Source organism: Pipistrellus hanaki, assembly GCF_964339955.1.
Source record: "Pipistrellus hanaki genome assembly, chromosome: 7".
Classification (NCBI taxonomy): Eukaryota; Metazoa; Chordata; class Mammalia; order Chiroptera; family Vespertilionidae; genus Pipistrellus; species Pipistrellus hanaki.
In genome coordinates, this window is record NC_140509.1 from 42,639,007 (window position 1) to 42,652,992 (window position 13,986).

Genomic DNA, 13,986 nt, shown 5'->3' on the forward strand with positions numbered 1-13,986 from the left:
AGCTTGGTTAGCAACACTTTTCTTATAAATTGTGCAAAGCTGAACTTCATTAATTACAAATTTAAACCAGAGCCTCAACTTCTAAAATTGCATTCAACATTATTTAAAAATGATAACCACACATTTGTAATAATTTCAAAGCAAAAAAAAAATATTAGTTAATATAATAAGTTGGACCTATGTACAATTTCTAGCTATTGATATTTTATGGTACTTTAGGTTCCAGATAAGAAAAAATGAGATGGGGGTTGGAAGGGTGGGAAAGCACATGAAGTGGAAACACAGCAGTTAAGTGAGATGGACCTAAGAGAATTTGATTTTACCCGCATGTTGACTTTAATCCAGGCTGAAGTCAGGAGGCCTGCCATGTGTAGTACCAGGTTTAGACAAATGCTGTAATGTCAAGGAGAGTACTCCCTCACTGAGGATTTAGGAACCAAAAAAGCTGATATTACCTGTCAGTGGTCAAGTATGTCAAGAGCATTTCCCTGTCTGCCTCTAAGCAGAAGCACGTCATGATGAATTCTGCACATGTGCTGAGTAGTGGTAAATATTTTGAGCAATCTTCGGTTGGATTGTGCTAGGGGTGAAACTTAGAAGAGTTTTTGCTACCGCTAAATTTAAACTTACTAAAACTAGAGAGTACACCCCTGGCTAAACATAGTTCTATCTTACATGACACAGAGAAAAGTCACCCAAATATTTTTTAAATTAAATTATAAATTTGATTAAACCAAGCCAAGTATTTATAAATACTTATAAGCAGTATTTTAGTTTGTGAACACAGAGAGCTGACTTTTTAATTTCAATTTAATTGCCACTATTAATAACATAGTTGATTTTATATAAAATCCCAAATGGTTTAACTTTCCAAGGTCTAAGAGATTGCTGTTTGTTCTCTGACATCATAGCATATAAATAATTTTTATAGGAGTATACTGCTGAGTATTTATCAAGGTATTCTTCTAATGCAGAGGAAAAGTTAATTCCACTATAACATATAATTTTCTGCTTGCCCATAATAAAACTATTCTACCACGAGATTTTAATACTAATATTTTGACCAGATAAATTATTCATGTTAGGGAGTTTTAATAACTCTTAACAAACTTTATAATCAAAATGAAGTTTCCCTATTATTTAAAATTGATTCAAAAGGTCACAATCAGAATTTTTTTCTCACTAAAGTACCTGGTATCTTTAAAACAAAAGACTGAGATGAAGATGATTATTTTTACCATTCTGCTGAATTTAGGGATTTAGAAGATAAAGACTTTACTACTACCAACCAGTAGAATGGATCATAATGGGACAACAACAGGCTAAAGTATCAAGAATACAGTATCTCCTATTTGGGAACCCCCAAACCAACCATCTTCAAAATACATGTTTAGTATCTGGGTGAAAAAAAATGAAGAGGGCTAACGGTCCCTGACTTCATACTCAAAAAAATATTTTTAAGTTTATTACCAAATATTTTTTTATTAATATGAAAATCTAAACTACTGTATAATGCCTGCTTCACTTTGTTGTATAATTACAACTACAGTAATGACACAAGTAAATGAAAATAAACATGGTAAATTCCACTTCATAATTAAAATGAGGAAATAAACTGGTCACCTATGGAATCATCAGGGGTCCATGGATGACTTCGAGCTGACTTTTCTGAGGTTGGTCCTGAGGTAGTAGTGATCATTCTGATGCTAGGACTGGATGACCTACTGCTCACCTATAGGAAAAAGTTAAAGGAGATTTATTTTTTTTTAAATGACAAGAAAAATATTTCCATTATAAGGCAAAGGACAGAATTTCATTTTTATCAACAGAGGTCCCAAAACACTTGCAAAAAAACCTAAAATCCTCTACATACAATATATTGTATATACATATAGACACACACATACTGAACCTTGAGCACTAATGGCCTGAAGTGTTTGTTTTGACTGCCTGCTGCACCCAGAAGACCAGATGTAAAGTCTTGGGCTTTTGTAGGGTAGGAGTAAAGCTGGAGAACCCTCATGCTTAAAGCTAAAAGCCAAGAGAGGCTTCACACTCAGGGAAAGAAGGAACTAGGAAAAATAAATCTATCCTATAAAAGAAGATAAGCAAATTTGTGGCTGAGTGGAGGGAAGAAAATGTGTTCACTATGAATCTGCAAAAAATTTCCATAATTGATGAAGACAACAAATGCCAACCATAACAAATTCCAAGCATAAAAGTGAGAGAAAATTTATGATACTGAGTTAAACCTGGGGCAAATTATAATCAAATTCCAGAAAACAAAGACAAATAGATAAGAGTAAAAAGCGGCATAGAGAATAGATAGATAACCTATACAAAAATACCATTTAGATTCTCAATAGCAACCAGAAGAAAGTAGAATTACCTTCAAACTGCTAAAATAAAATAACTGAGAACCAGAATTGTTTAGCCAACAAAATGTGAAGAATAAGGTCAGAATAACATTCTCAGACGAGCAAAAACAGAGTCTAGCATTCATAGACTCTTACCATAAGTTTTCTATAACTTTCCATAAGACTCTTTCCATAAGTTCTTCAGGGAGAAGAAAAATGTTTCCCTAATGGAAGGGCCAAATTGAAATGAGGATTATTGGTAAACACAAGTATGAATCCATACACCGAAAATATTAAACAATGAAAACAGTGATTTATAGAATTACAAAATAAATAAATCATATAGTACTAAAATCTGAATAACAATAGCATCAGCAAGAGAAACATAAATTTAAAGATATTTATAATGTTCAGGATGAGGGTAAAGATATTAACTTTAGGTTAGGCATGCATGTTAAAAAGTAATAATACACCTAACTCTCCAATCAGAAAGTAAGAATAGAGTAAGAAATATACTTATTGAATTCAAAGGAAGGCAAAATAGAGATTTAAAAAAAAGCACAAAATAAGAGAGAATAGTAATCATCAATCTATATAAAAACCTAATACGCAAATCAACCAAATGGCAGAACAACCTGCAGAGTGACCAGTAGACAGGGGGGTGGGCGTGGCAAGCAGTGCCAAGCCACCAGCCAATGTAGGTACCAGTGGGAGCCCCCCACCCCCAATTGCCCCACTGGTCACCCCACAGATCAGCCCTGATTGCTGGCCAGGCTTAGGGACCCTACTGGTGCGTGAATTTCATGCACTGGGCCTCTAGTAATAAATATAAATGGATTGTAATCTCCAGTTAGATATTTAAAAAACCAGATTATCAGGCTAGATTAAATGCTGTGTAAACAGACATATCTTATTCACAGTGATAGAGAAATCAGAAGGTTAACAAATAGAAAAAGATAACTAGGCAAAAACTACCCCAAATAAGGATATATAGCTACTAGAGGTCCAATGCACAAAATTCACACACAGGAGCGGGGTGTGGGAGGAGCCTCAGCCCAGCCTGCACCCTCTCACAATCTGGGACTGCTGGCTCCTAACCGCTCACGTGCCTGCCTGATTACCCCTAACCACCTCTGCCTTGGCTCCCGCTGGGGCTGCCTTGTCCGAATGACATCCTGAAGGTTGTTTGGCTGTCCGGTCTAATTAGCTTATGCTTTTATTATTATAGACATTAGTATCACAGAGAATATACTTTAGAGCATAAAAAATTACTAGGGCCCTAGCTAGCTTTGCTCAGTGGATAGTGCATCGGCCTGCAGACTGATGGGTCCCAGATTTTATTCTAATCAAGGACACACGCTTGGTTGCAGGCTTGATCCCTAGTAGGGGGCATGCAGGAGGCAGCCAATCAATGATTCCCTCTCATCATTGATGTTTCTATCTCTCTCTCCCTTCCTATCTGAAATCAATAAAAAATATATATTAAAAAGTTAGTAGGGAAAGAAATTCAGAACATAACAATTCAAAATTTACATGCTGTGTCTATTACAATATAGGCTATACCTATACATAGCTTTCAAAGAGATAAAACTCTAAGAAATATTCACGAACAATCATAGTGAGACAATATTTTACTAATGCTCTGTAGCCCTATCTGGTTTTGTTCAGTGGATAGTCAGCCTGCAGACTGAAGGGTCCTGGGTTAGATTCTGCTGACGGGCACATACCTCAACTGTAGGTTCGATCTCTAGCCCTGATCAATGTGGGTGAGGGAGGCAACCAATTAATGTGTCTCTCTTATATCATGTTTCTCTTTCTGTCTCTTCCCATCCCTTCCATTCAATTTTATTGATACTTTACAGAGGAAGGGAGAGGGATAGTTAGAAACATGGATGAGAGAGAAACATCGACTAGCTGCCTCCTGCACACCCCCTACTGGGGATGTGCCCGCAACCAAGGTACATACCTTTGACTAGAATTGAACTTGGGACCCTTCAGTCCACAGGCTGACGCTCTATCCACTGAGCCAAACTGGTTAGGGCTATCATATATTTAAAACACACACATACATATAAACTAAAACGGATTTCTTAAGAATTTTTTTCTTGAGGTGTTATTAAATACCCAATAGTATATGGAGTTACATAAAGTCAAACATAAAAAATATATAAATTCATAAAGGATTTTCTGTCCAGTTTCAGTATGTAAACACAGGAACACTCAAAGACTGCATCAAATAAAAAACGAGAGGTGGCACAGTAGTGTAAAGTACCCTTCAGAAGAAATTACTAGATGTGAGTTCTAATCATGATGAAATATCTGATTTAGTTTACCTCAAGAAGTCTTGCTTTCCTTATCGGAAGAAGGGGTGGGGCCCAGTAAAAATGTGCTGACTTTTAGTGTTCCCTCCAGTGCTAAAATTCTGTGAGTTTAAACACTAAAAACCCACAGTGGGTTGAGAATACTAAATAATGAAAGGCACTCATAATAATAATTACAGTTATTAAATCATAAAATAATTTGGAAGAAAAGAAAAAGTGGTGAAATATTACTTTCTTCTTGGGTACCTATTGAAATTGTTTCAGAATTTTCCAAAAGCTTTTCTCTAACATTAACAATTTAAAAACTCAGTATCAGACTGGTAGTTCCAAAACCGTAGTTCATTCTTATCACTTACAAAGGAGTCGTGTATACCACCATGCTCATTCTGTTTTCTCCTTGCTAATTCCTCTCCATGATATAAGGCCCAACTCAGGTTCCCTTCAACAGATTTGCTCATTCTTTCTACATCCCTGGTTCTTTGTACACAAAGCCAGAACCTGTGTATCAAGAGAGGAGTGCCTAGCAGTGTGCAGAATAGAAAATGTTTACTGGTTATTATTGGATCAGTTCTGAAAGTCTCACCCTGATCTTCCTCAATTTCCATAGGCAGTTTATCTTACCTATTCAGATCATCTCTCCTCTGACAATTCCTTATATACTGTTTCCCTTCCTGCTTTTAAGTTTGTCCTTATATTCATTCAAGGATTATACGGTATAGTACAAAGAACATGTATGAAACGGAAATATATAACTGCCATTTTTATAAGTCAAAAACAATCAAATATCAAAAAATTCACATGATTTAGTACAGTGATTTTCAACCTTTTTCATCTCATGGCACACATAAGCTAATTAGTAAAATTCTGTGGCACTCCATAAAACATATATTTTTTTCCAACCTGAAAAAGAAAAGATTTTGATTCATTCACACCTGATAGTCATTGTTGTGTTGGTTATTATTTTTTAATTTGACAATCTAAAAAAAAAAAGAGGTCAGTGCCCCTGACTAAATAATCAGGTACTATATATTTTAAAAATTCTTGCTGATTTAGTCTAATACTTGGGAGGCCTGGGTTTAAATCTCAGTTCTGCTATTTATAGCTGTGTAAACTGAAACAAGTAACTTAGCCTCTCTGAGAAGTAGAGTCATCATTTATCAAGTGTGGATAAATAGCAATAGTTAGAAGTCAGACCTTGGAGACAATACAGAGTTTGAGTCTCTGGTCTGCCATCTAGAGCACTGTGACTTTAGCTAAGTTCTTTAACCTCTAAGACGATAGTAAAATGAAGACAGTATTACCTACCTCATCAGGTTGTGAAAAATCAATGAAATAAGGTACTTGAAGTGGCTTGACATAAAGATAGGTATGTATGAATAGATTTGTAGCACCTAACAATTCCCTCTCTAGATAAAAAAAAAATCACAGTTCTTACATAAAACATATTCAGTGACTAAACCCTATCATAAAGACATTTTGCTCCTCAAATTTTTGCAGTATTCATAGTCTGTCCTACATAAACTTCAACTTTAGTCAGAAATGCTTTATACTTTCAAAGTTTGTGATTTTGAAAAAGCATAAAAATCGCCTAAGGGCAGAGATCATGTGTACTTTTGTATTATAGTCCCCAGGATTCAGAAAATTACTGACTATACAATAACCACATAATCAATACTCACTGGATAAAATGATAAATAAGCTGTTAGCACTCAGAAATAAGACTACTGCTTAGGCTTATTTACCTTTTACACATCAGAAGACTAAGAATACACACCAAAGAGAACCAGTGATGAAATATATCTCTTACTTTTAGATTGCTGTTACCCCTGGTACAAGTACAGATGTTATGACATTATTGCTAAGTCTTTTTAACCTCTTTTACTGAAAGCAAGCCTTGTGATTTAAAAAGAGTACAATGATTTGACCATAGTTATACTATAATTTGTACTGTAAAACATTTTTTCAAAATGCTAGCAAAGGAGGGTTTCACAGTCAATTTAATTTTATATTGTTTTAATATTTTAAGAAAAATATAAATGTTTATGGCATGTGAGACTCAGTATCAGTTATGAGATATTAAGTAAGATACAAGTAATAATTAGGTTTATAAAGTATAAGAATAGATTTTGTATATTAAAATCTATTTTGTATATTTTGAAACTCTGTCATATTAACACAAATAATCCTATTTGGACCTACTATGAATTATAGTATTCCTTAAGTTTATTATCTTTCCCAACAGAATTCATTGTTACTTATTTCTATTCACCTCATGTGCAGCCATCTTTTTCCTACTTGAGATTTCCTACAGCTATAAAACTAAAAAAAAAAAGGCTAATATTTTTAAGTCAATTTTCAAAACTAGTATTTCTTTAAAGCTTCAAGAAAAGCTCTAATGAGCTACATATAAATCCCTCAAAAGTCTTCAGATTTCGAGGAACCGGTTATCTCAATGAATATAGTATTCATATGTTTATGTAAAAAAACTAAAGAAATATTTTAAAACTAGAGGTCTGGTGCATGAAATTCGAGCATGGGGGAAGGGTGTGGTCCCTCACCCAACCTGCACCCACTCCAATCTGGGACCCCTCGAGGGATGTCTGTTTGCCTGTTTAGGCCAGATCCAAGTAAGATCAGGCCTAAACAGGCAGTCAGACATCCCTTTCACAATCCAAGACTGCTGGCTCCCAACTGCTCACCTCCCCGTTTTCCTGATTGCCCCTAACTGCTTCTGCCTGCCAACCTGATCACCCCCTAACCACTCCCCTGCCAGCCTGATAGATGCCTAACTGCTCCCCTGCCGGCCTGTTTGCCCCTAACTGCCTTCCCCTGTAGGCCTGGTCACCCCCAACTGCCTTTCCCTAGAGGCCCAATCACCCCCAATTTCCCTCCTCTGTCAGCCTGGTCACCCCTAACTGCCCTCCCCTGCAGGCTTGATCACTGCCAACTGCCCTCCCTTGAAGGCCTGGTCCTTCCCAACTGCCCTCCCCTGCTGGCCATCTTGTGTCCACATGGGGGAAGGATCTTTGACCACATGGGGGCAGCCATATTGTGTGTTAGAGTGATGGTCAATCTGCATATTACTCTTTTATTAGATAGGATTGAGGCCTGGTGCATAGGTGAGGGATAGCTGGTTTGCCCTGAAGGGTGTCCTAGATCAGGGTGGAGGTTCCCTTGGGGTGTGGGGTGGCCTGAGAGAGGGGCCTGTGTTTGCAGGCCAGCCACGTCCCCCAGCGACCCAAGCGGAAGCTCTGGTATCTGGGATTTATCTTCTACAATTGAAACTTTGTAGCCTTGAGCGGAGCCAAGCTTTCTTCTCACTCTGTGGCGGCTGCCATTTGTTGGGATTTATTTATCTTCTATAATTGAAACTTTATAGCCTGGATTGGAGGCCTAGGCCAATTGCAGAAGCTTGGCTTCCTCCATCACTGGGGGAAACCCTAGCCTCCTGGCTCTCTCCAGCTCTGTGGCTGCCACCATTTGTTTGGATTTATATTCAATCATTGAAACTTTGTAGCACTGAGTGGAGGCCTGGGCTGGCAAGGGCAGGTGGAAAGCTTGGCTTCCTCCATTGCCGGGGAAACCCAAGCCTTCCTCCTGCTCTCCGTGGCCATAGCCATCTTGATTGGGTTTATTTGCATATTTGCTCCTGATTGGCTTGTGGGTATAGCTGAGATATAGTCAATTTGCATATTATTCTTTTATTACATAGGACAAGCCATAACTGTATTTTTTGAATACCTGAAAAAAGGCATAAATAAGAGGTATAGGTAATACCTGACAATCTTTAAAAATATAGTTTGTGGGTTCAATTTGTGTTACTGATTACAACTTGCTATGGAAGATGTCTTATAGTAGCTGTTTTTTTTAAAAAAACCACTGGTAAAATTACAATGGCCATGATGTTCTCAAACTATTAAGTTAATTAGGTTGCTTCTTCAAGACATTGCAATTACTTTATTTTATGCTTATATGAACTGCAAAATTTAAGAGATATAGAGAAACCTGAATTACTGGATATGAACCTGATAAGAACTGGATATGAAAGTAGGTACGAAAAACAGAAATACCCACATAGCAATTTAAGGCAGCAAAAGAAAACTAAGCCAAATTTAAACCACAGGGGCAAATTACCATCAATAGACATGAGTAAGAATTGAAGTTGGACCAGAACTTTATCTCTACATTTATAAAAAGAAATTGGGTGTTATTTTACAGACAAAAATAAAGCTTTGCTTCTTTTTATGTCTCACCTGAAAGACTGGGAAAATATTTTCATGAGGCAAGAATTTATGGCCAGTGCAACTATTTAGACTGACATTTTAAAGTTATTTAAAACCCTCAGAAATCTCAGCTGCTAAAATTATACAAGTACAAAACACAGAGATTATATGTCAATTTATATGATATTCTTGCTAAAGGAACACTTGAATGACATAAATATTAAAAAGAAATAGACCCCAGTTGGTAATTTGGATTTTTAAGGGCACTTCTAGTATGACAGTTACAGATAATTCAATTAAATCCATACATGGCAGTGTGTACTGAAAACATTTTTTTCTAATCTGAAGGTACAGGTTCAATCTAATTCTGGTTTCACAATAGTGCACAATAAGAAAATTTTAGAATTTTATTATTCTTATATGGTCTTTAAATTCTCTAATATAAAGACACAAAATTTCTATGAACCAATAATTATTTAAAACTATTATGTAAGCTTCTGATTTAGAATTTTCATAGAAAATATTTATACCAAAGAAGGGTGCAGTTGAAGATGGAGATAAATTTATCCCTTAAATAAATAAAAACAATGCATGATAATACATCTCTGGATATGTGATTAAAGGCCTTAATATTTTCCACTGTCCTTTATAGAAGCTTCTCTTATGAACAGAATGACAGCAAGTTTTACTTTTTTCCAAGTGCTTTTTTGCTTTACTTCTGGATAGTAATACACTACAGTGAGAATAAGGAAGTAGTAAGAGCCCTGGAAGGCACACTCTGGGGAGCAGGCATACAACATGTATTAAGCATCTACTGTGTGTCTGGTACTTTCATATGTTATAAGAACCATGAGGTATGAGTATTATGGTCCCCACTGGGAGATGATGTTGCTAAAATTTAGGGAAACAAAGTATCTTGCCCAAAGTCACATATCTGACTAGTAAAAGTAGATTCTAAACTCCCTACAAAAATATAGTATGTCTAGCTTTCTTAATAATCATAATTCCATAGTCTTCCAATTGTGATTTTTACTGACATCAGCCTCCACCAAAAGAAATCTTGAAAATAGATCTATATTATATACATTCTCAAAAAGGGTAGGGAGGTATACATGAGAATGTATAATTTTAGTGAAACACAGAAAGGCTCACCCAGATGTATAAAACATAAATTTGTGCAGTCATCTGTAGAAATTTTTTATCAAGGTGTGTTAGCCTTGTTCAATCATATGATACAATGAGCATTCAACATTACTGATAACTATTTAAATAATTAATGACAATGCAGACTATCAGAAGCCCAAACACTTGACATTAAAAAAATTTAGGATTACATTAGCATGTGTACCATTCAGTTTTATATACACGATGGAATGATGCAGTGTAGAGTTTGTGTGCTTTGGATTCAGATCTGGATTTAAAGCATGGCTCAATGGTTAAACGTGGACCTATAAACCAGGAAATCGAGGTTCGATTCCTAGTCAGGGCACATGTCCGGCTTGCAGGCTTGATCCCCAGTGTTGGGGGTGCAGGAGACAGCTGATCAATGCTTCGCTCTCATTGTTGATATCTTTCTCCCTCTCCTATCCTCTCTGAAATCAATAAAAATATATTAAAAGATAAAAAACAAAACTTGGTGATAGCAATTACTAATGGTGTAAGGGAAGTTAAGAGACTTGGGTAAGTTTCTCTAACCCTCAGTTTCTCAAGCCACAAAATGAGGAAAATAAGCAATACAAATTTATAGGGTTAGATTAAATAAATATATTAAAGGCCTGACTGGCACAAAGTTGGCACACAAATAAATGGCACCTGTTATTGTTATAGCTTTTAAGTGATCTGGGGATAAGATATGCTCAAACTATATCCCAAGAAACCAGAAACATTAATCAGAAAGGATATATGCACCCCTATGTCCATGATAGCACATTTTATAATAGCTAAAATTTGGAAACAGCCTAAGTGCCCTCAGCAGATGAGTGGATTAAAAAACTTTGGTATATCTACACAATAGAATACTATGCTGCTATAAAAAAGAAGTAACTTTTACCATTTGCAATAGCATGGATGGAACTGGAGAGCATTATGCTAAGCGAAATAAGCCAGTTGGAGAAAGATAAATATCACATGATCTCACTCATATATGGAATATAACAATCAACATAATTTGATGAATAAGAATAGATCCAGGGACAAATGGTAGGGGAGGGGGGAGTTAGAGAGCAACTAAAGGACTTGTTTGCTTGCATATTAGCTAACCAATGGGCAGACAATGGATGGTGGGGGCTTGCCTGGGGTGGGAATGGCTGGGGTGGGGGGGCAATTGGAGAAAAAGGAGACATATGTAAAACTTCAGACAATAAAAAAAAAGAATCTGCTCAAATATGCTCCTTGGGGACTGGGCCTTCTTGGTAGTCTAGAGCACATGTGTCAAACACAAGGCCCGCGGGCCAAATCCAGCCCGCCAGGCCTTGCAATGTGGCCCGCACCGCGCTGTCATCACTGCACTCCGCTGTCAGTTTATGACATTGTCAGTTTATGACTGTTCAGTAAACCATTCGGCCCGCGATTTAGGCTGGATTTTAGATTTTGGCCCCTTCTCTGATTGAGTTCGACACCCCTAGTCTAGAGACTCCCTCCCCCTCCTCCCCCTGCATGCAGCCAAAGACCAAAAGGAACACACCTGGAGTAGAAGTTGGGTTTAATTTTTGTTGAAGAGAACAAGAAAGCTCACCATGGGGCACTGTGGAGTGTCTCAGTAAGAGGGCTTTATAAAGAGCTCATTATAGGATTTGGAATTTTGTTTTGTGATTTGGGGAAGCTCCAAGGAAGGAAGGGTTCATTCTAGATTGGCTACTGCTACAAAGCAGGGACAATACTATAGAAAGGACAGACCAGAGTGAGGCTAAAGCAACAAATGGACAAGCAGCAGCACCCCCATATCAGCTGGGAGAAGGCAGTTAGGCATTTTTTGGGCGACACAGTAACCTTGTTTTTGTCTATGCTTAGACAACATTTCAAAATGGTCGTTTTGTCTCATCTCATCACGGTCTCAACATAACTTTGTCTACTGGTGTTCTGAGAAACTGTTTATATATTAACAATACTGAAGCCTCAGTGTCAGATCAATTCCTGGTTATCAGTGGCTGCTTTTTCTCAGTATCTTTTCTAAGTATCTAGGAGGCCAGATACTTTGAAATATCACCTATTACATGTGCTTTATAAGCTTCCTGAATTATTAACTTAAAACTGAGTCTACAAAAATACACAACTACTTTTAATAAAGAAGCTTGCTTGGTTCACTATACCTCTCAAAAAAAGTGGCAGTATAAAAACAACCAATTTAATTTTATTATAGATGGAAAGTCGAAGTGATCTTATTAAGATCAGTCTTGAACCAAGAGCTAAAATATAGACTCTGGTCATTTTACCTTCTTCTATAACAGTGTTTCCCAAACTTTTGACATCTGTGTACCCCTTCTATAATTTTCGTAACGCTGAGTACCCCTCGTACTCATGAGAACGTAGAATTAGGCGCAGCTAAGCACGGTGCAGTGCATATCCCCACCAAACTCCGGTGCAACGCGTACCCCCACCAAACTCTTCCCGTACCCCTGGGGGTACGCGTACCACACTTTGGGAAACACTGCTCTATAAGATATAATATTAAACTTCATTAGTAAGTTCTCTCTTCCTCTGATGATTGTACTAGGTGGGCAAATTATTTTCCTCATCAATCACCATGGTCTTAACGAAAACCAAACAAGCAAACCTGGTGTATATGTTTAATCATAGCTTAGCCAGACTTTGAAAAGAATTATATCTTCAATTTTAAAAATCCATATTATGCATACTTTTCTTCTTCAAATGATGAAAGTTATTTTCATAAGTAATATAAATTATTTAATAGTCAATTATCATAACAGCTTTAGGGAACATGTTTTCATAGTAAATTAGGCTTACTGTTTGCCATTCTCATCCCAAACTGGATATTAAGCATTTTAAGTTTTGAATACTTCAGTAATTTTGAAAGAGTGAATCAGTTTTAAAAACTGGCTATACAATGGCTATATATCACCTATTTTAGAACACATTTTACTGCTATGTCACACTCCCTTCATTCCAGCTCTCTTGGAGTAATCCATGACAACTCATGCAAATGACTGTCCCACAATCATGGTCTGCCTCAGTTCCAGTGTTTTCCTACTTGAAGATATTGTAAATAAAAAGCATAGCAATCATAATCTGAAGTAACACAGAACTTGTGAGGAAATAAGTAACGAAAGGAACAATAATCATAATCTGAAGTAACACAGAACTTGTGAGGAAATAAGTAACGAAAGGAACAATAATCATAATCTGAAGTAACACAGAACTTGTGAGGAAATAAGTAATGAAAGGAGAAATAATCGTAATCTCAAGTAACACAGAACTTGTGAGGAAATAAGCAAGGCTTGGTGTGGTGAGGTCAGTGCTGAATTATAGCAAGGCCTTTATTAGAGGACATAGAAAAGCACTTGTTCTAGCAGATGCTCCTGAACTGTCTAGGGCAAGTTTCTCATTCCTAGTCAACAGGAGAACACTTGGCTAGAGTTTCTCATAACTGGAATATCAACAGCAATAGTAAACAGTTAAAAAAGTTGAACTCATCAAGCCTGCAAAGAATCAAAGCAAATACCAGATGTTAAACTATCTGTTACTAAATGCCATCATTAATACTTTAAGTATTTGAGGGGAAGAAAAGTGGAATACTTCATTCATAAGTTCTGGAGTCTCACAAAAACAAATATATTGAAAAAAGCTGCTATTAAATAAATAAAATCAAGATTTAGAGTGACTTAATATAATAAAATACATAATAAATTAATATGTGTATCATATTTTATCTATGTATGTATATATCTGTATATGAGTATATGTATAGGTATTGTGAGAAATAAAAATATTTCCAGATATAAATGAAGATCAAGGATATTTATCATTTAAATATCACAAGTGATTTTTGTTAGCTAAGTTGATGGCAATAAAGGCTTTCAAATTTTTATTAACAACTATAAAGAATCTCCAAAATTAAAAGTATGTTAT

At 36.4% G+C, this 13,986-nt stretch overlaps 1 protein-coding gene across 3 annotated transcripts in view; it reads right to left on the bottom strand.

Moving 5' to 3' along the window:
- The window catches only part of MAP3K7 (mitogen-activated protein kinase kinase kinase 7), a 64,266-nt gene that overhangs the window by 9,560 nt on the left and 40,720 nt on the right, over window positions 1–13,986 (bottom strand). For all 3 annotated transcript variants that reach the window (XM_084889556.1, XM_084889555.1, XM_084889557.1), the window contains one exon: window positions 1,624–1,732. In XM_084889556.1, the coding sequence (XP_084745682.1) occupies window positions 1,624–1,732 (109 nt within the window). The remainder of the gene's footprint in view (window positions 1–1,623; window positions 1,733–13,986) is intronic.